This window comes from Mandrillus leucophaeus, unplaced genomic scaffold (genome assembly GCF_000951045.1).
Source record: "Mandrillus leucophaeus isolate KB7577 unplaced genomic scaffold, Mleu.le_1.0 Scaffold359, whole genome shotgun sequence".
Lineage (NCBI taxonomy): Eukaryota > Metazoa > Chordata > Mammalia > Primates > Cercopithecidae > Mandrillus > Mandrillus leucophaeus.
The window spans coordinates 1,455,612-1,478,854 of record NW_012103798.1 but is presented as its reverse complement, the minus strand read 5'-3'; the positions used below and the strand labels follow the sequence as shown (position 1 = coordinate 1,478,854).

The window sequence follows — 23,243 nt, the reverse complement described above, 5'->3', positions numbered from 1 at the left end:
TGTTGTTTTTGTTTGGTGAATACATTTCAAAAAGGTTATAATTTATAAAGTTTGTACATATTCTTTTTTTTTTTTTTTTTTTTAAGGTATGATGAGTGGGTGAAGGCTGACAGGATAATCTGGCCTTTGGACAAAGGTGGACCAAAGAAAAAACAGAAGAAAAAAGCGAAAGTATGTTTGTAGATTTATGTCCCTTATAATATGTATAGGAATTATTCAAATTGTATTGTGTGTTTTTTAAGACTTCTTAGTTTTAGGTTTATACCAAGATTGAGAACAAGGTATATAGACCTTCCATATACTCTCTGCCCCATACATGCATAGTCTTCCCAAATTGTCAACATCCCCCACCAGAGTGGGGTATTTGTTACAACTGATGTGCCTACATTGACACATTATTGTCACCCAGAGTACATCGTTTATATTAGGGTTCACTGTTGGTGGTGTGTATTCTATGGATTTTGACAAATATATAATGACATGGATCCACCACTATAGTATCATATAGAGTAACTTTACTGCCCTAAAAGTCCTTTATGTTCTGTTTATTCTTACCCCCACCCCAACCCTTGACAACTACTGACATTTTACTCTCTCCATCGTTTTTTCCATTTCGAGAATATCATATAATTGGAATCATACACCATATAACCTTTTTAGATTGGCTTCTTTTGCTTAGTAATATGCATATACGATATTGTGTTTGTCTAATAAATCTTATTGTAATAATCATCTTGGCCGGGTGTGGTGGCTCACGCCTGTAATCCCAGCACTTTGGGAGGCTGAGGTGGGCAGATCACGAGGTCAGGAGATCAAGACCATCCTGGCTAACACGGTGAAACTCCGTCTCTACTAAAAATACAAAAAATTAGCCAGGCGTGGTGGCAGTCACCTGTAGTCCCAGCTACTCAGAAGGCTGAGGCAGGAGAATGGCGTGAACCCGGGAGGCGGAGCTTGCAGTGAGCCGAGATCTCGCCACTGCACTCCAGCCTGGGCAACAGAGCAAGACTCTGTCTCCAAAAAAAAAAAAAAAATCTTGATTCTTGAAAGTTAATTGTGATTTTTTCTTTATAACCCAGGAGCTTAAAAGTAACACATTACCACATTGTTTCGGCAAAGGTGAAAACCAGCAACCCTTAGGACATGACTTTCAAACTCATATTCCCGTAGAGGCTTTATAGGAGAAAGATAAAGTAAGACTAACCGTGACAAATGAGAGGACACATTCCTATTTAGACAGAATGGAACTAACCACTCTGCTGTGGGAATGCAGACCCAGGGTTGCCAGATTTTAGGATTTTTCAAGACCACTATATTTCTTAAAATGTGAAATTTGACTTTTAAATGCTAGAAGCCAATACTAAAATTTTAAAACACATATATACTGGCCAGTTGTACCCTCACCCACACCCTCAGTTGTCAAGCTTTGCTGTAGAGATTTGCCCATGGTTTTGTCTAGTGGATGATAGGTATCTTTCCCTTCTGCAGGGGATAGTAGGGAACAGTGGGGAGTGCTGAATGGTTGTATAGCCTTCTAATGCTCTGATGCTGACCATCACAATATAATTCCAGTATTACAATTGTACAATATTGTATTTATGTAAATACAAAATACGTTAGAAATTCAGAAGTGGAGGATTATATACCAATTTCAGTGACACTAATGTTAATAAGTGCCGATAACCTCTCAGACCAGCCAGAAAACTCTTGATCCTTCTATAAGCACAGACTAGGAAGTGACATATAAAATATCAAACCTTTTTTGAGATGTAGTTTTCTTTGGATAAGTAGAATGTTCATTTTTCATAAAGCATTGGCCCTTCTCATACATTTTGTTGTTGTTGCCCAGAATAAAGAAGATAGTGAAAAGGACGAAAAGAGAGATGAGGAGAGGCAGAAGTCAAAACGGGGACGACCTCCTTTAAAATCAACCCTTTCATCAAACATGCCGTATGGCTTATCTAAGACAGCAAACAGTGAAGGAAAATCAGGTACCAGAAGTGCTCGCAGCAATATACCAGACAGCTCACCTCTGTCAAATGGAATGGAAGGTGCTCGATTTTGAGGATGGCTGACTTAAAAAAAAAAAACATAAATAATAAAACTTCCATTGTGTGAAATATTCACAGTACAGGTTGAGTATCCCTTGCCCAAAATGCTTGGGACTAGAAGTGTTTTGGATTTTTTGATTTTTTTTTTTATTATTTTTGAATATTGCATATACATAATGAGCTATCCTGGGGATAGGACCCAAGTCTAAACATGAAAATTAGTGCTTCATACACACCTTATACACATAGCCTGAAAGTAATTTTATACCATTTTTAATAGTTTTGTTCATGAAATAAAGATTTGTGTACTATGAACCATCAGAAATCAAAGGTATAACTGTCTCAGTCGCCCATGTGAACAGTCTGTGATTGTTTGACATCACTGTTATTCTTGACTCTGAATTTATATGCCACCTACTGATAAGTAATTTTCTTACACATAATTACATAACAGTAAAACATATGACTTACAATTAATACAGTGGAAAAATAGTGTGTGAGGAAACTAAGCAGCAAGGTAGCATCACCAGAATATCTGTATTGGCTGCTAAACAACAATGACAACAAACAGCAGGCTTTCAATCTCCACCTACAATGCTGTGTTTTCATTAAAAGGTTACCTGTACACTAGCCTGGGGCTGCCGAAGACAGTTGTGCACCTGTGTTTGGATGCAATCTGTCCCATGAGGTCAGGTGTGGAATTTTCTACTTGGGGCATCATGTTGGTGCCCAAAAAGTTTTGGAATTTGGAGCATTTTGGATTTCAGGTTTTTGGACTAGGGGTGTTCAACCTGTAAATCACCTAGGTTTTTAATCTCATATGATTGAAACTATAAAATTTGATTTGAGGAAAATATTTTGCTGTATCATTTTTATTTGAAATTTAGTGATGTTTTCATTTAGGAATACTTTTTCTCATAAATATCTTAAAAATAATATATTTTAATAGAAGGTGAATTGACAATCCATGCATCCTAATGTGTGCTACACTTTCCCTCAAAGCCTGTACCAGTGTCTCCTATAAATTCAGTGCTGTTCACCTGGGATCTTTAAGCAAAGCTAAGAGAACACAGACTATTGTGGTACAGGCATGTTTTATAATGAGTATAGGTGAACATACTTTATTCTGCTTGTACTCATTTTCCCCACTTTTCTACCACTGTATACTTTTAAATGTAATTAAGAAATTATAGGCTGAGCGCAGTGGTTCATGCCTGTAATCCAGCACCTTGGGAGGCTGAGGCAGAAGGATCACTTGAGCCCAAGAGTTCCAGACCAGCCAAGACAATATAGTGAGACTCCATCTTTACGAAAAAAATTTAAAAATTTAGCCCGGCGTGGTGGTGTGCACCTGTGGTCCCAGCTACTCAGAAGGCTGAGGTGGGAGGATTGCTTGACTCTGGGAGGTCAAGGCTACAGCAAGTGTAATCATAGCATTGCACTCCACCCTGGGTAGCAGAGCGAGACCCTACCTCACTCTGTCACCCAGGCTGGAGTGTAGTGGCGCAATCTCAGCTCCCTGCAACCTCCACCTCCTGGGTTCAAGCAGTTTTCCCGCCTCAGCCTCCCAAGTAGCTGGGACCACAGGTGTGCACCACCATACCTGGCTGATTTTTGTATTCTTAGTAGCAACAGGGTTTTACTATGTTAACCAGGCTGGTCTCGCACTCTTGACTTCAAGTGATCTACCCGCCTCAGCCTCCTAAAGTGCTGGAATTACAGGCATGAGCCACTGTGCCCAGACCCGAAAAAAGAAATTTTAAATGGTTGTCTTACATAAAAATTTCTCTTCTTTCAAGAAAAAAGCTATACTGAACTACATGTTTGCTATTAGTACATGTGGTGCTTGTGTGCAAATTATAAAAGGACATCCTTCCTCTTTACTGCCATCTGCTGACAAACGAAAGATGTCCACAAAGTGAAAGGTACCTAGACAGCATAACTGTGTTTAGTGTCCAGTCTACAAAACTACATACCAGCCTTATTAAACTACCACTGAAAGGGATTTTTTAAAACCTGAAAATGAATTCTACATTCTGTTTATGATAAAACCACAAAATAAAATTGTATACACCTTTTCACTTAAAAATTCGTTTTTGCAGTTTTGAACTTCTTGAGGATATGAGCACCATGTGGACAAGATTTTTATATTTTTTAGATCCTATACAGTCTTAGAACCCTACTTTATTATTTTACAAGTTCCCTTACTTACAGGGAATAATTTTTGTTTCCTGTACTTTCTTGTTTGTTAAGAATATTTAAAGTTTTGAGTCCAGTTGCCCATTTTAAAAACTTTTCTTGCTGGGCGCCATGGCTCATGCCTGTAATCCCAGCACTTTGGGAGGCTGACACAGGCGGATCACTTGAGGTCAGGAGTTTGAGACCAGCCTGGCCAACATGACAAAACCCTGTCTCTACTAAAAATACAAAAATTAGCCGGGCGTGGTGGCCGGCGCCTATCCCAGCTCCTCAGGAGGCTGAGGCAGGAGAATGGCTTGAACCTGGGAGGCGGAGCTTGCAGTGAGCCGAGATCACGCCACTGCACTCCAGCCTGGGCGACCGAGTGAGACTGTGTCTTAAAAAGAAAAAAGAAAGAAAAGGAAAGGAAAGGAAAGAAAAAAAACTTTTCTTTCCACAATTATTTTAAGTAGAATGTCATATTCCTTTCTTAGGATACAAAATGCCCATCACATGTCCCTCCTAGATACTATCTCAAACCACTTAACAAATTAACTTCATGTCTAGGATGTCTAGGTACTGATCCTTTGATGTTTTTTTAAGGACTCTTGTACCTAAATATGATACTGGGGAATATTGCAAAATAGCTTTTCATGTAGATTTGAGTTAGTAATACGCAATATAATATATTTTTACTTGGCGCTTAATGTAGTTTCCCCTCCCCCTCAAATTCTTGGCACAAATGTTATGATTTGTTTTATATCAGAACTTTCTACAGGGAGGTATTCAGAGGTACATGATTAATATTTTTATTGTTATTTTTGGTAAGATTTTTATTATAAAATTACATTGGTAATATAAAAACCTGCATAATATAATAATATTTCCTCTTACAGACTCTTGTTCATCTGATAGTGAAACAGAAGATGCTTTAGAAAAGAATCTAATAAATGAAGAACTTTCTCTTAAAGATGAACTAGAAAAAAATGAAAATTTGAATGATGATAAGCTAGATGAAGAAAATCCAAAGATTTCTGCACACATATTAAAAGAAAATGATAGGACTCAGCTGCAGCCTTTAGAAACCCTGAAGTTAGAAGTTGGAGAGAATGAACAAATAGTACAGATTTTTGGAAACAAAATGGAACAAGCAGAAGAAGTTAAGAAAGAAGCCGAAAAATCTCCAAAAGGAAAGGGAAGACGAAGCAAGACAAAAGATCTTTCTTTAGAAATTATAAAGATTTCATCATTTGGCCAGAATGAAGTAGGAAGTGAACCTCATATAGAGGCTCGTAGTCTTGAATTGTCTTCATTAGACAATAAAAACTTCTCTTCTGCTACAGAAGATGAAATTGACCAATGTGTGAAAGAAAAGAAGTTGAAACGGAAAATACTAGGACAATCATCACCAGAGAAAAAAATAAGAATTGAGAATGGAATGGAAATGACAACTACTGTATCTCAAGAAAGGACCAGTGATTGTATTGGATCTGAGGGAATGAAAAAGTTAAATTTTGAACAGCACTTTGAAAGAGAAAATGAAGGAATGCCATCATTGACAGCAGAGTCAAACCAATGCATCCAACAACTGACTAGTGAAAGATTTGATAGTCCAGCTGAAGAAACTGTAAATATTCCACTAAAAGAAGATGAGGATGCAATGCCTCTGATTGGGCCCGAAACCTTGGTTTGCCATGAAGTAGATTTGGATGATTTGGATGAAAAGGATAAGACCAGCATTGAGGATGTAGCAGTTGAAAGCTCTGAGTCTAACTCTCTTGTTTCTATTCCACCTGCCCTACCTCCTGTAGTCCAACATAACTTTTCAGTAGCTTCACCACTTACTCTTAGTCAAGATGAGTCTCGAAGCGTAAAAAGTGAGAGTGATATAACGATTGAAGTTGATAGTATTGCTGAAGAATCTCAAGAAGGTCTCTGTGAGAGGGAATCGGCAAATGGATTTGAAACTAATGTTGCCTCTGGTACCTGTAGTATAATTGTACAAGAGAGAGAGAGCAGAGAGAAGGGTAAGGACTTTCTAGGGAAAAGTTAGTGTTTATATGAAAACCAAAAATTAAAACTGTTGAGTTTTAGGTACTGTTGATCTGTAGTTTCTTTTTCTTTTCTCTCTTCTTAAAAAAAGAAATGTCAGTGTAGTCTGTTGAATAAATATACTTCCTCTTGGGTTTTTTTTTTTTTTTTCACGTTCCCTTTTTCACCTTATTTCAGGTCAGAAAAGACCAAGTGATGGCAATAGTGGATTAATGGCAAAAAAGCAAAAGCGTACCCCAAAGCGAACAAATGCTGCAGCCAAAAATGAAAAGAATGGAACAGGTTGGTGTTATTCAATGCTAGCTTTAGTCTTATAGTGTTAGTATTTTTAGCAGTTTGTTGGCTTGTTTTAAACATAAATGGAGCAATACTATATTGTTTTATAACTTTGCATTTTCATTTAACAGTATTATACTAGATATTTTGCCATTTTTATTCTTATGAACTCTAGCTCATTCTTTTTAACAACTTTAGGAAAGTATTAAAAAGTTTATCATTTTTAACCATTTCTCTGTTGGTGAGCATTTAGGTTTTGTTTTTTTTTTTATACTGTTATAAACTTTGTGCATTTGTGCACATATTTCTGTAGGTAGGATACCAAGAAATATAATTGTTAGGTCTGTTGCATTTTGATATTTAAGAATTTTATCATTTATAATCTAAGTTAACCTTTTTCATTATTTATAGGACAAAGCAGTGATAGTGAAGATCTTCCTGTCCTAGACAATTCAAGTAAATGTACCCCAGTAAAGCATCTTAATGTATCTAAGCCACAGAAACTTGCACGATCTCCTGCAAGAATATCCCCACACATCAAAGATGGAGAGAAAGATAAACACAGAGAAAAACATCCAAATTCATCCCCTAGGACATACAAATGGAGCTTTCAACTCAGTAAGAAGCTTACTGAAAACTTGATAAATGAATACCGTAAAGTGGAATATATCTTAAAATATCAACTTGGATTAATGTTAATAAGGAATAATGATTAACTATTTAGATATTCCAAATATTGCCTTAGCAATAATCACTACATGTTGTCTTAAGTATAAATCTGTGTCTTTTCATAAAATTAACTTGATAAATATTGACTTACAGGAAGGTCTCCATTAAGAAGACATGTATGATTTATATAAATCAGTGAAACTGAAGTGCCCTTTGTAGCACTAACTACTGTATAACTAGTAGTAGTGAAGAAAATGCCAATACAGGGAAACTATTCTGATAACTATAATTATAGATAGGTCAGGGTTGGTTTGTGTTGATGTTTTCTTATGTTTTTCTGATCATTTAAGTAATAAATGTTTAGTATAGAACATTTGGGATCTAAAAATAATTCTTAATCATGAATTTAATTCACATCTTCCCTGTTTACAATCTTACTTAGCTTACTGTACTAGGTTTTAATAAACTAAAGCTTTTGTTGATTTATGAGTTAGATGTTTGATAGAACTGCCATCATTTTTCTCAAAGAATTATTTTAAAATGCAAATTAACTTTTTTCCCCCCTTTTAGATGAATTAGATAATATGAACAGTACGGAGAGAATTTCATTTCTCCAAGAAAAACTACAGGAAATCAGAAAATATTATATGTCTTTGAAGTCTGAAGTTGCAACCATAGACAGGAGGAGAAAAAGATTAAAAAAGAAAGACAGGGAAGGTAATTTTATTATAATTTTTCTCCTCTTATATTTCAAAACTATATCCTATCATTTTAGAAGATTTAAATTTGATACTCATTGAATATAGCACACATTCATTAATTGCTGTTTTTAAATTCCTAGTGTTTTCTTTTGTTGAAAGGAGTAGGTCAGCAACTGAGTTAATCAGAATGACACCCTTAAAAGGGAGTATGAACTGTCTTTCAAAATGTGTGGTTGTACTAAATGTGATGGATTCTCAGGTAGAGCATACTCCTTCTGAAATTCACTCTTTGCTCAAACATTTATTGGCACCTATTAATAGGCACTGTATTTATTATGGGGTTCACCAAAATGAATGAATCATAAGGCTTATTCTCAAGGAGATTATCTTGTTGGGATTAGAAATCATTCCCTAAACAACTAAAAGATAAGATAGTGCCACCCAGCAACTTTAATGAGCATGTGCTGTGCGCCAGGCACTGCCAGGTGGTGGAAGTGCAGAAATGAGTTAGACACAGATTTTCATCTCAGAGATCTTAACATCTAGTGGAACAATGTGTGCCCTAAGAATGATATTAGCAAGTATAGGAGTTAGTGGAAGCAGAGGTTACTTTGGAGCAATCACAGAGAGGGAGTAGTGTCTGAGCTAGCCCTTCGGGGGTTATAGGATTAACTTCTAGTTAAACATGAACATATCCATATACAATCCATCCCCAAGCCCTGTTAAAATAACAGTAAAGGAAATTAAGAGCCCTAAACTCAAAAGGACGAGAGAATGACCACAGCAGACAAGAAATGTCAACAGTATATCTTTTGGAAGCTGCATAACTGATGGACTACTGTAACTCTCCTAGCAGATGAGATACTGCTGAAACTAAGCTTGCTTGTCCTCATAGTGAGACAAAACAACAAGAAGGAAGACAATTCATACCATGTAACCCCAGAAAAGCCCTCAGAAGGGATATGGGGCAATGCTGAGAAATGGGATTGGTTGAAAATGAAAGGAGAAATTGGATCTCCTCTTCCCATCAGTGAAGCAAGTCTACCTCACCCCCAACTCAAGCAGAAAATAGATTAACTTAACAGAGAATGAGGAAATCAGTAGGCTTGTAGACTTGGGGGCACCAGCCACAGCTGAGGGTAATGATTAAGTGCTAAGCCAAAATAGTGGATGGAGTGAAAGTTTGCATACTGAATAGTTAGATTGCTGTGCCTCTTCGTTAGAAGAGGCCTAGTCCTCTTGGCTTCCTGAAAGCTGGCAGCCAAGCTTATACTTATTCCTGGGAGGAGACTGGAAGTATCTTCTAAAGAAAATGACCAGCCCAAGAAAAATTATCTACTATTTGGATGTTCCTGAAACAAAAATCAAGATCCTTGCCAATCACTACATGTGTACTGTCCATATTTAAAAGCCCTGATGCTCATACATAGCTTTCAGTCAGCTTTTTAATGTTAAATATGGAAGCCACATGACCAGACATTTGAGGAAAACCCCTACATAAAGGCAGAAGCCAAAGTTAAAAAAAAGGAACTGGAAAAAAACAGATAATATACCATATTTAAAAAAAAAACACACACAACTATTCTTAATAGTTAATCCAAGTTGAGTATCCTTTATTTGAAATGCTTGGGTCTAGAAGTGTTTGGGTTTTTTATTTTTTCAGATTTTGGAATATTTGTACATAATGAAATATCTTGGTGATGGGACCCAGGTCTAAACACAAAATTCATTTATGTTTCATAGACACTTTATACACATAGCCTGAAGGTAATTTTATATAATACTTTAAATAATTTTGTGCATGAAACAAAGTTTGTGGTAAGTGCTTATGTGTGGAATTTTCCACTTGTGGCATCACATTGATGCTCAAAAGTTTCAGATTTTGGATTTTGGGATTAGGGATGTTCGATTTGTATCCAGAGGTAAAGGGAAAGATACTGCTACCTTGAAACAAAAGCATAGTAACTATTTTAAAAATTGAGAGAACAAGAAGGATATCTTTAAAATATGATAGCAGGAATTTAGAAAAATTAATAAGGCAGTAAAGCCGAAGAAATTCCACTAGAGGGTCAAAAAGACAATAGGAGAGAAGAAATAATAGAAATATGGAAATTGGTGAGGAGCTCCAACTTCTGAATCATAGGATTTCTAGAAGGAGAGTTGAATAAACAAGAGGAAGTTGTCATCAGAGAAATAGTTTTAAAATTCTAGAACTGAAGGATGTGAGTTAGAAAACTGAAAGGACTCACTGTGCCCTCTATAAATAATGGGGGTGAAAATCACCAAAGCATATGAAATTTCAGAATCCTGTGGATAAAGAGTAGATTCTAGGCCTGGCACAGTGGCTCATGCCTGTAATCCCAGCATTTTGGGAGGCAGAGGCAGGTAGATCACTGGAGGCCGGGAGTTTAAGACCAACCTGGCCAACATGACAAAACCCCATCTCTACTAAAACTACAAAAGTCAGCCGGGCGTGGTGGCAGATGCCTGTAATCCCAGCCACTCAGGAGGCTGAGGTTTGAGAATCACTTGAACCCGGAAGCAGAGGCTGCTGTGAGCGCCGAGATCGCGCCAGTGCACTCCAGCCTGGGTGACAGAGTGAGACTCTGCCTCAAAAAAACCAAAAAATAGATTCGAAAAATTTACCATATAAAGATACATATATAAAAAGAAATGGATCTCAGAACAGCATCAAGAGTCTTACATCTGATTTCTCAGTGGTAGTACTAGACACTAGAAGCCAAGCTAAGAAGACATGGGATCTGGCAAACAAGGAATCCTACGTAGGAAAATAGAGAAGGAATATCTGAAGGTGATCGTGAATGGAAGCTGTAGGATGACCACTGCATAGCAGACCTAGAAAGCAACTATTCCAGGAGTAGGATGGAACAGGAGGGGAAAGCTCCAGAAGGGATATCTCTTAAAAAACAAATAAAAGGTAAATTACCTGATAGAGTTCATCATGTTGAGAGAAGTTTTCTGCCTCTAGTAGAGATTTAGAGGATGACTTTGTGGTAGAGTGACCTGTCATGTGTGGTCTTGACCATTGTGCTCCAAGTCCAGCAGTTTTTAATTCCTACAAATAGGAACAGGGTGGAGCAAATGGAAAGAGATCAGACTTCTCATGTTCATCCTTTTCTTTTAAAAGCTGTAAATACCAAGATGTATTTACAGAACTTTTGAATATCAAAAGAAGAAAAGAACAAATTAGCAAATTAAAATTTCTTCAGAGAACCCACCACTGCTCTGGGGTCAGTTTCCTAAAGGTGACATACATTTCAGACAATTCGAATTTTTTTTTTTTTTTTTTTTTTGAGACAGAGTTTCACTCTTGTCGCCCAGGCTGGAGTGCAATGGCACGATCTTGGCTCACTGCAACCTCCACCTCCTGGGTTCAAGCCATTCTCCTGCCTCAGCCTCCCGAGTAGCTGGGATTACAGGTGCCTGCTACCATGCCTGGCTAATTTTTGTATTTTTAGTAGAGATGGGGTTTCACCATGTTGACCAGGCTGGTCTCCAACTCCTGACCCCTAGTAATCCACCCACCTCGACCTCCCAAAGTGTTGGGATTACAGGCGTGAGCCACAGTGCCCGGCCAAAAAGACTTTTTTATTACCATCTTTTTTTGGGGGGCAGGGGGACAGTCTGTCACCCAGACTGGAGTGCAGTGGCGTGATCACTGCTTACTGCAGCATCAGACTCCTGGGCTCAAGCGACCCTACCACCTCGGCCTCCCAAGTTACTGGTATCACAGGTGCCTGGACCACTGTTGCCTGCCACCACACCCAGCTAACTTTTTAGTTTTTTTTGTAGAGACACATTCTCACTATGTGGTTCAGGCTGGTCTCGAATCCCTGTTCTAAAGCAGTCCTCTTGCTTTGGCCTCCTGAAGTACTGAGATTATAGGCATGAGCCAACATGCCCAGCTTATTATAGTCTTTTCCCCATTTTTATTTGCTTAGGTTTTCATAATGAGTTATTAAACTGAGATTTGAGTGATTTCTGGCATATATATAAGAATTTGTTGCCTGGGCATGGGGCTCACGCTTATAATTCCAGCATTTAGGAGGCTGGAGCAGGAGGATGGCTTGAGCCCAGGAATTGGAGACCAGCCTGGGCAACATAGCAAAATCCCGTCTCTACAAAAAATTAAAAATTTAGCTGGGTGCAATGGCGTGCACCCATAGTCTCAGCTACTTGGAAGGCTGATGCGGGAGTGTCGCTTGAGCCCCAGAAGTTGTAATGATACTTGAATAAACAAAAATTAAAACTTCAAATAAAATAGGAACAATCAGGGAAAGATTGGCAGAAGACAAGAGTTTTGCAAGGAAAGAGAAGATAAAAGCAAAGAACTTAAAAAGTGGCAAAACATCTAATGCTGAAAGTACTGATCCCTAATCTGTGTTATGTCCTCCTGGAGAAAATTACATTAAAACCATTTGAGGACTTTTTGCTTATCACACATTACTTCCGTCCTGATCTCCATGATTCTGATACCTGTCAGAGGAAATCCTCTGAGTTAAGTTAATTCTTTTATGGTCCTATGACCCATAGATAAAGCAGAAATTCCCTATGGTTCTGTGTTTATCTCAGGTTGACCTTGTTTCTGATTGAGCTAAGTTCCTTCAGGGGATCCCCCAACTAGAGGTTTAAGAGTTTTTGTCTCTTTAATCCTTATATTTTATGATGTCTTTTAAAGTGTTGAGTAGTACTTAACTGACCAAAGACTAACTCTACTTAATTGAGCCAAACAAAATTTTTGCTGACAATTTGTTACTCCTTCATGTGACATATAAGAGGCCTGTGATTAAGGTGAATAATGTTAAGAAGAATTTTATTTCTAATTTGCTGTTAGCTAGGTATCTTTGTGTAACAGTTTTTGGATCTAACATAGTTGTTTTGATTCCACAGTGTCTCATGCGGGAGCCTCCATGTCATCTGCTTCATCAGACACTGGAATGAGTCCCTCATCATCATCTCCCCCACAAAATGTACTTGCTGTAGAATGCAGGTGATAAACATTTTCTCTACCTTCCCAGCAGTTTGCTGCCATGGACATAAATCCCCAGACCCTGAATTACAACCACAGAAAGCACTCAACTGGTTTGACATTGCTAAGTATATCCTGTATACTTTTCCAGGCCGGATTGTATCTATTCCCCTCTCTCTTCTTTTTTCTTGTTGCAAAAAATAAGCTGATTAATAAGTGAAGGTTAAGCAGCCTGCCATATTTGTCATAATTTTTCCTCTTTACTTTTTTTTTCATTTGTTGTGATATAGAACAAAGGGCACTTAGCAAATTTGAATTTGTATAATAAAGCTTTCAGGTGTTATAGAAATCATAGACAAGCAAGTGCACATGATAAACATCAAAATATTACCCAGCTGAATAGTTACTGCTGCACTTTCACTAAGATGTATTTGAACACTTGGTGAGTAGGGGGTTTATGTTGTGTTTTTTTCATTATTGTTGTTTTTTTTATTTTTGTGGAAGCACTTGCTATTTAGAACTGCCAAAGTATATGTTCAGCAGTGTGCCCAGGATTAAAGGTGTAAATGGGACAAAATAAATTGTGAAAGGAAGTGTAGTTGACTGAAAACTACAGTTGTAATAAGTCTTCCACTTTTTATAGGATTTTTGAGCACACAATTATGCAAATATTTTAATGTTTATTAATGTTTACAGTGGAATTGTGAATAAGTTTTCAGTGGACTATCTTATCCCTTGACAAAAATATTTTGTCTTTTTTCTATGTAATTTCAGAGTTTTTATTTTGTTACAAAAAGACAAAAATGAAATATATAACAACAATGAAGTTATTTAACAAGATTTCTAAAGCTGAAAATTTTGTGTAAAATAAGGTATTATCTTGCAACTTGTTAAATATATTTATTCAGACATTGGATGTTGTATTTTTATGTATTTTTTAAAATATTAATAAAATTGAAAAAAAGAAAATTCTAGGTTAATTCACTCTTTGGATGACAATAGCTCTCAGCTGTCCTTTTTACAGGAGGTTGCATCCTGCAGCCTTGCCTGTGTTAAAGGGAGTCTGTCTCAGTCCGTCAAACAGTATAGAACTATAAATGGGCATCTGGATCATTAAAGTATGTCCTTGTTTAGAAACTTTGGCAGTCCTAGTATTTAAACTGTTTTGAGGATCAAATTTTTGGTTGCCCTTAAGATACTTTGTCACAGTTTTTATGTTTGCTATACTGCCGAATGAATTTATATCTCCCAAAGTTGAGATGCAACAACTAAGTAAAGCAACTATGTATGCTTTGTCTGTGAATTGTTCCACAGACTGATACATTTTGTAAATAATTCTTCCAAAATCATGTATTTAAAGCAGTTTTGCATATACATTATGTAAAAAGGTGATTTTTTAAAAGCAATTTTTAAATTCATGTTTGTACATTGAAAGGGGTTTTTTTTTAAAACCTCCTTTTCTGTGTTTAATATGCTGTAGAATAATAACCTAGATGCTCTAGACTGTATATCAGGATCTGATTTACAAGAAGAAGTCAGAGCTAAACACTAGTGATGGCATAGCATTACTGAAATCATTGTTTCTTAATTTCATTTTACCACATTGTGAACTTGTGATTCAGATTCCATTTTCTCAGAGAATTAAAAACAAAAAAAGTACTCTTGTAAAATGCACTTTTCTGTCTTTTCTTTGCAAAGCAGAAGTATTTCAATGTAAAATAAAAATGGAGCTCAGTGGGCAGTATTAATAAAGGCCATGTTTTAAACATAGGCTTTATACTTTTAGTTTTATTTTAAGTGATTGCTTTTTTCCTAAGTGCTAATAACTTACAGTTGGAAAATCAGATGTCACAAAACCAAGCATTTTAGTATATTCTTCAGCCTTTACAATAAAATATTTCTACTAATTATAAAAATGAAAAAAAAAAGTGTCATTTAAATCCAGTTGGACCTAGGAGGCAACCTTACATTTATACATTAAATATTTTAATGATTTCCTTCTGTAGCAATTCAATAAATGTGAGATAAATAAGTTATCTTCTAATTGATACAAATTTGGTCATGAAGTATTGGGATGTTGCTACAGAGAACAAAACTGTGTATTCATTGAATAGATACACACTGTTAAAATCTTTTTATCTGGAAGCTGGAAAGGATTATGAAATTAAGTGAATATTGACTAAGTATGACATTTCAAATATTGAGCATATTTTGAGTTTAGGTAAACTTTGAATAGATACCTCTTACATGTGACTAAAAAGGTAAAAATATAGGCCAGGCGCGGTGGCTCACACCTGTAATCCCAGCACCGTGGGAGGCCGAGGCAGGTGGATCACAAGGTCAAGAGATCGAGACCATCCTGATCAACATGGTGAAACCCCGACTCTGCTAAAAATATAAAAATTAGCTGGGCGTGGTGGCGTGCGCTTGTAATCCCAGCTACCCAGGAGGCTGAGGCAGAAGAATCACTTGAACCCGGGAGATGAAGGTTGCAGTGAGCCCAAATCGTGCCACTGCACTCCAACCTGATGACAAAGCAAGACTTTGTCTAAAAAAAAAAAAGTAAAAATATAAAGACACTCTAATATAATGGAAGTTGCCATCTATAAAATTGTTATTTAAAAGATGATGGAGCTTTCTTTTTTAATATTGCATTGCATGCTTTTATTTATTTCAATTTTTGAAACAGGGTCTTGCTCTGTCACCTAGGTTGGAGTGCAGTGGTGTGAACACGGCTCACTTCAGCCTTGACCTCCTGGGCTGAAGCGATCCTCCCACCTCAGCCTCCTGAGTAGCTGGGACTGCAGGCGTGCACCATGACATCTGGCTAATTTTTAAATGTTTTGTAGAGACAGGGTCTTGCTATGTTGCCCAGGCTGGTGTTGAACTCCTGGGCTTAAGCGATCCTTCTGCCTCGGCCTCCCAAAGTGCAAGAATTACAGGCGTGAGTCATTGTGCCCAGCTGGCCATTGTGTGCTTTTATTGTTTGTTATTTTGTGTTAAATTTCTAGTTTTCTTCTCTTTCAGTAAGAAAGATGGTTGCACTTAGCATATTGAAAGACTACTACATACTATGCCTTCTATGAAATTGCTTTAAGTTATGAAAATCTATGTGGATTGCCCAGTTAATTTGCTTGTATACCTTTCTTTTCTTATAAGCCCTGTAATTTTTTTTTTTTTTTTTTTTTGAGACAGAGTCTTGCTCTGTTGCCCAGGCTGGAGTGCAGTGGTGCGATCTCCACTCACTGCAAGCTCCGTCTCCCGGGTTCATGCCATTTTCCTGCCTCAGCCTCCCAAGTAGCTGGGACTACAGGCACCTACCACCACGCCTGGCTAATTTTTTGTATTTTTAGTGGAGATGGGGTTTCACCGTGTTAGCCAGGATGTTCTCAATCTCCTGACCTCGTGATCCGCCCGCCTCAGCCTCCCAAAGTGAGCCACCGCACCCGGCCTTAAGCCCTGTAATTTAACATAGCTATCAAGATTGTGAAAGCATTCAAAGCTATATTCAACCATATATAAAACCTATTAACAGAATTCATTCATTGATGATTTATTATCTTCTATGTGCCAGGCATAAGCTTAAGGCCCAGGAGCCACAATGGTGAACAAGACAGAATAAAGTCCTTCTCTTCATGGAATGTATAATCGTGGTATAATAATATGATAGATGTAAACAGTTAACTCATGTAATTATCATTTTTTTTATTACAGTCTCTGCTTATCCAAACTCATGTAATTGTAAGTGCAGGTATAATAAGCATATGAAGTTATGGTGTGCCGTGAGATAATGATACAGAGCCTACTAGTTTGAAGGCAGGGGTGGTATGGGAAGGCTTTGCAGAGAAAGCAACAGTATAACTGAACTCCAGTGAAGATTATGAATTGGTTGGGGAAGTAGAAGGAGAGCTATGGAGAGTATAGTGTTCCAAGGACATGGGGGAGGAGAGATTGGTAGAAATGGTCCAGGTAATGAGCCAAGGCAAGAGTAGACCTGATGCAGGATCCCAGTCAAGTAGGACTCAAAGTGGTAGGGGAACAGGAGCAAAGGGACAGGTGGTCAAGGTTTGAGCAGTTCCCTACCACTCTCAGCCCTACTTGTCCGGAGCTGTCTCAAGAGCCACTTTTCCATGAAGCTTTTGCTGACTTCTCACTACCACCAGAATAGTGCCCTCTTCAGTCTGTGTTATTTTATGTGACAATTTACCTGATGTTTACTTGTGCATGTGTGTTTCTACCCTACTAGATGATTGAGTTCTTAAAGCCAGACGTTTGTTTGTTTTTTAGTAGAGACAGGGTTTCACCACGTTGGCCAGGCTGGTTTCAAACTCTTGACCTCAAATGATCCACCCGCCTTGGCCACCCAAAGTGCTGGGATTACAGGTGTGAGCCACCACGCCCTGCCTAAAGCCAGACATTTAAAAGAGGTGTTTAGGGTAATTTTTTTGTTTGAGACAGGGTCTTACGTTTGACTACTGTCACCCAGCCTGGAGTGAAGGGGTGTGATCATGGCTCACTGCATCCTCTATTTCCCTGGCTCAGGTGATTCTCCCACCTCAGCCTCCCAAGTAGCTGGAACTACAGGCGTTCACCACTTTGCCTGGTTAATTTTTTTATATTTTTAGTAGAGACGGGGTTTCGCCATGTTCCCCAGGCTAGTCTTCGAATTCCTGGGCTCAAGCGGTCCACCTGCCTCGGCCTTCCAAAGTGCTGGGATTATAGGCGTGAGCCATTGTGCCAGCCAATGTTCTTTTCACAAAGTAATTTTAAAAAATCATTTCAAAAGTGTTAAAGTAGATTTGTTTAACAGTCTGATCTGAAAATATTCCTAAATTGATGAGCTTTTTCTTCCTTCTCTCCTTGTTCTTCCTTTTCCCATTACTTTCATGTGGTTACACACAGATTTTTATCACATTAAAGGAAGAGTACAATAAGTGATGACATCCATCATTAGTGAAGGTTGGTTGACTCTTAGAATGGAGTTCGCCCTAATGAGGAATTTGTAACAAATACATGCTTAAGAGTAGAAATTTTTTTAGTTCTTTAAATTTTATTACAAAATCAAATGTTTTCCATGTTGACAAGCACAAAAAACTTCTTTTATTCATATAGCTCCATTATGTATCTCTTTAAACAGAACAAGGGCAGTGCTTATAATTTTGGTATTTGTACTTAACATAATTATGAAGCTATCTTCATTTTGTAATCTGTGTCATGCAGAATTCATGTTGAAAAGTTCTTTTGTAAAAAGCTTAAGGAACTTCCACATAGATACAATAAATGATTACTCTGTACAAGTAATTGGATTTCTTCTCGAGGCTAAATTACATTAAGCAAGACAATCTGATTCAAGAATCCCATCATTTTAGGGTTGCCAGAGTGAGCAAATAAAAATACAGGATACCCAGTTAAATGTGAATTTCAGAAAACAGATACTTTCCTCATATAAAGATGTCCCATGTAAAAATGGTTATTTATTAAAACACACTTAGGCTGTGCATGGTGGCTCATGCCTGTAATCCCAACACTTTGGGAGGCTGAGGTGGGTGGATCACCTAAGGTTAGCAGTTCAAGACCAGCCTGGCCAACACGGCAAAACCTCATCTCTACAAAAAATACAAAAATTAGTGGAATGTGGTGATGCATGCCTGTATTCCCAGTTACTTGAGAGGCTAAGGCAGGAGAATCACGTGAACCTGGGATGCGGAGATTGCAGTGAGCCAAGATAGTGCCACTGCATTCCAGCCTGGGCAATAGAGCAAGACTCCATCTCCAAAAAACAAAAGGCTGGGCACAGTAGCTCACGCCAGTAATCCCAGCACTTTGGGAGGCCGAGGTGGGCAGATCACAAGGTCAGGAGATTGAGACCATCCTGGCCAACATGGTGAAACTCCATCTTTACTAAAAATACAAAAATTAGTTGGGTATGGTGGCACGTGTCTATAATCCCAGCTACTTGAGAGGCTGAGGCAGGAGAATCGCTTTAACTAGGAGGTTGCAGTGAGCTGAGATCGTGCCACTGCACCCCAGCCTGGCAAGAGAGCAAGACTCCGTCTCAAAAAACAAACACAAAAACCTCAAGACTTAACTGGGTATCCTGTATTTTATTTGTAAACCCTATACTAGTTGCCCTTCTGCTATAACACAAAACATACATTTATTATCCTTAAAGAACTTTTTTGGTCCCAGTTGGAGGGTAACAAATTGCTCAGGTTTTCTCTTGGTTTCCAGGAATGAATGTGCATGGGCAGCCCATCACGGATTTGTTTTTATCCAACAAGTTTTTGGGGAACAGGTGGTGGTTGGCTACATGAATAAGTTCTTTGGTGGTGATTTCTGAGATTCTGGTGCACTCATCACCTGAGCAGTGTACACTGTACCCATTGTATAGTCTTTTTTCCTTCATCCCCCTCCCACCCCTTCCCCCAAGTCCCCAGAGTCCAATGTATCATTCTTACGCCTTTGCATCCTCATAGCTTAGCTCCCACTTACGAGTGAGAACATACAATGTTTGGTTTTCCATTCCTGAATTACTTCACTTAGAGTAAGTCTCCAGGACTGCTGCAGTGGTGTACGCCTGTAATCCCAGCACTTTGGGAGGCCGAGGCAGGTGGATCACCTGAGGTCAGGAGTTCGAGACCAGCCTGGCCAACATGGTGAAACCCTGTCTATACTAAAATAAAAATTAGCCAGGTTTGGCGATGCATACCTATAATCCCAGCTACCTGGGAGGCCCAGGTGAGAGAATCACTTGAACCTGGAAGGCGGAGGTTCCACCGAGCCAAGATCACACCACCACACTCAAACGTGGGCAGTAGAGCAAGACTGTGTCTCCAAAAAGGAAAAAAAAAAAAAAAAGAATGGTCTCCAATTCCGTCCAGGTTGCTGCGAATGCCATTATTTCATTCATTTTTATGGCTGAGTAGTATTCCATAGTATGTATGTACTACAGTTTCTTTATCCACTAGTTGACTGATAGATATTTGGGCTGGTTCCATATTTTTTGCAATTGTGCATTGTGCTGCTATAAACATGCGTGTGCAAGTATCTTTCATATAATGACTTCTTTTACTCTGAGTAGATACCCAGTACTGGGATTACTGGATCAAATGGTAGTTCAACTTTTAGTTTTTTAAGGAATCTCCACACTGTTTTCCATGGTGGTTGTACTAGTTTACATTCCCATCAGCTGTGTAAAAGTGTTCCCTGTTCACCACATCCTTGCCAACATCTATTAATTTTTTTAATTTTTTGATTATGACCATTCTTGCAGGAGTGAGGTGGTATCATATTGTGTTTTGATTTGCATTTCCCGGAAAATCAATTCTAGGTTACCAACTTTTAGGTATTTCTTTGAACCATCCATTCTTCAGCATTCTGTAGAATAAATTCATAGGAGTGGAATTACTACCAAGTCAAAAAGTATGCAAACTTCTAATGGTATTTTCTGAAACTTTGAGTACTGATGGGAGTATAAATTTAGAATACCTTTGTGGGGGATATTCTGGCAGTATTTACTGAGATTAAGAATGCACATATATCTGATCCAGTAATTCCACCTCCAGGAATTTATCCTATAGGTATTCTCAGCCATGTGTATAATAATATATGTTCAAGGCTATTAGTGGCAGGACTGTTTGTCATAAAAATTAGAATTAACCAAAATGGCATCTCTACAGGATACCTAAATAAATTGTGGCACACTGATAAAACAGATTGCCATGTATCTGAAAAAAGAATGAGAAAGCATACCGTATCTGTAGAAAGATAACTGATAACACTGGTTGCCTTTGGGAAGGGGAAACTGTAACTGGGAAACAGAGGTGGGAGAATTTTCATTGTAGTCATTTGTGTCCTTTATGTTTTGAACCAAAAGAGAAGGTATTATCCACTCAAAAATAGATTTGAAACTTCTTAAATGTCACTGAAATGAAAACAATAATTAAAAACACAATTTTAGAATCTAAACCTTTCACTTTACATGAAAAAACTGACACAGCGGTAAAGTGATTTGTCCATGTACAAATAGTTAAGTTATAAATGACTGTATTTATAAATTCTAATAAGAAGAATCCCAGATCCCAAAGGTTCTCTTTGCCCATTCCAAGGGTTGAGGATGATGTGGAGGAACTAGAACTGTCATAGCCTGCTGGTGAGAATGCAAAATTGTACAACTACTTTGGAAAATGTTGTGTTGTTTTCCTTTTGATTCAATTCAGGGAAGAGTTAACGCTTTGGAAAATTTTTGACAATTTCTTAAAAAGTTAAACATGTGACCCAGTCATTCCACTTCTGGGTACTTACCCAAGAAATGAAAGCATATGTCTACATATAGCAGCTTTATAAATCATGGCAAAAATTTGAAACAACCCAAATTTCCATCAACAAGTGAATGGATAAGTAAATTGTTGCATAGACATACAATGGAATACAGCTCACCAACAAAAGGAACAAATTGATAACATAAGCAACAAAATAGATGAATCTCAAAATACTTATGTTGAGTGAAAGAAGTCAGACAAAAAGTATACACTCTGATTCCATGTATACAAAAATAGAAAATACAAACTAATGTATAGTAAAAAAATAAATCAGTGGTTCCCTGGAAACTTGGAGTGGGGTATGTGGAGGAGGTGGAATGAAAGGGAAAGATTACAAAGGGGCCTGAGGAAACCTTGGGGGTGATTCATGTGGTTTCACAGGTGAATACATATAGGAAAATTAATAAAAGTATGTACTTCTACAAAGAAATACCTGAAGATAGGGGGCAAAAAAGTATATACTTCTAAATGTGTGCAGTTTGAACATTAAAGGAAAAAAACCTTCCAAAATACAAACAGCATAGGAGACATGCAAACCCAAGGCCACTGTGGTTGGCTGGTACTGAGACTAGAACTCAAGTTTAATCAAGTTGGTGATTTTTTAGCCTGGTGAATACAATGAGAGATTTCTACTTTTCGCCACCTAGGTATATCATGGCCCTTTTGCACTTCCTTCATTTCACTAGAAATCTTAAAATCTTCCCTTTGGCCAGGCGCGGTGGCTCAAGCCTGTAATCCCAGCACTTTGGGAGGCCGAGACGGGCGAATCACAAGGTCAGGAGATGGAAACCATCCTGGCTAACACGGTGAAACCCCCTCTCTACTAAAAAATACAAAAAACTAGCCGGGCGAGGTGGCGGGCGCCTGTAGTCCCAGCTACTCAGGAGGCTGAGGCAGGAGAATGGTATAAACCCGGGAGGCGGAGCTTGCAGTGAGCTGAGATCCGGCCACTGGACTCTAGCCTGGGTGACAGAGCGAGACTCCGTCTCAAAAAAAAAAAAAAAAAAAGAAAAGAAAATCTTCCCTTTAACATCGGTCAGGAAGTAGATAGGCCCAGTATATTTCTTTTCAGTGTTAAATATAAATGGAAATCCTACTTTTAACAATTTACCTAAGTCAATTTATGTACCCCTTCTCCTTTAATATCTGAGCACTTCTCACGTAACTTTTTGAAACACCAATGCTATTAAGTTGAAATTTTTACTGTAATGACTGAGGTAGTCATCACTCTTGGGTATGACCTTCATTTGTTATTAAACTCTTTCATATACCTTTAATATCCCATAGTTTTATTATGCTTTCTCTGATCCACTGTGTCTCCAGCCTCCCCATCTGTTTTCTTCTCAAGGTTCCCTCCCTCCCTCATTGCCCGTAGCAAGTTTCATCTCCTTTTAGTCTTCTCTTGGGGCACTTCCTCAAACCTTTCATTTCACTTGGCCTCTGAAGGTTCTACTGAGCTCTATCTTACTAGTAATAAAGACATAAATAAGAGATAAGGAAATTGCTGATTTCAAAACCGATTGGTCTCATGTCTAAAGACTAATTGCTGTTGTCTAAGACGGTCCTAGAAAGGACTTTACATGGAGAAATCGGTGGTTCCTTTTTTTTCATTCACTGGCTCCTTCAATGAATACTGATAGAGTGCTTTCTATATACATACACTGCTCTGGCATAGTAGCATTTTAGCACAATGGACTCAATGTAACAGTAACAATAGACTTCAAAAATAAACCATAGTTCTTTGAGGAGATCAATAAAATTGATAAACCTGTATCCAGGCTGATCAGGAAATAAAGAAGAAGACATAAACTACCAGTATCAGGAATGAGGGTCGTGATCACTACATACTGTATCTATAGCTATTATAAAGATAGGGTGGCCAGGCGTGATGGCTTATGCCTGTAATCCCGCCACTTTGGGAGGCTGAGGCAGGCAGATCACCTGAGGTGAGCAGAGTTTGAGACCAGCCTGGCCAACCTGGCAAAACCCCATCTCTACTAAAATT

General features: G+C 38.1%; 2 protein-coding genes across 4 annotated transcripts in view; both read left to right on the top strand.

The window, feature by feature from the left end:
- ARID4A (AT rich interactive domain 4A (RBP1-like)) overlaps positions 1 to 14,687 on the top strand; it is a 74,581-nt gene extending 59,894 nt beyond the window's left edge. The window contains exons 18-24 of one of the 3 annotated variants that reach the window (XM_011989582.1): positions 87 to 171; positions 1,850 to 1,991; positions 5,126 to 6,256; positions 6,459 to 6,563; positions 6,969 to 7,013; positions 7,797 to 7,943; positions 12,839 to 14,687. In XM_011989582.1, coding sequence (XP_011844972.1) covers positions 87 to 171; positions 1,850 to 1,991; positions 5,126 to 6,256; positions 6,459 to 6,563; positions 6,969 to 7,013; positions 7,797 to 7,943; positions 12,839 to 12,942 — 1,759 coding nt within the window. In that variant the 3' untranslated portion in view covers positions 12,943 to 14,687. Of the gene's footprint in view, positions 1 to 86; positions 172 to 1,849; positions 1,992 to 5,125; positions 6,257 to 6,458; positions 6,564 to 6,968; positions 7,176 to 7,796; positions 7,944 to 12,838 lie in introns of all 3 variants that reach the window. The other 2 variants (XM_011989581.1, XM_011989583.1) reach the window with 2 other exon arrangements.
- Positions 14,688 to 16,853: 2,166 nt separating this feature from the next.
- The window catches only part of TOMM20L (translocase of outer mitochondrial membrane 20 homolog (yeast)-like), a 23,559-nt gene continuing 17,169 nt past the window's right edge, over positions 16,854 to 23,243 (top strand). The window contains exon 1 of the mRNA XM_011989609.1: positions 16,854 to 16,982. Within this exon, the coding sequence (XP_011844999.1) occupies positions 16,854 to 16,982 (129 nt within the window). The remainder of the gene's footprint in view (positions 16,983 to 23,243) is intronic.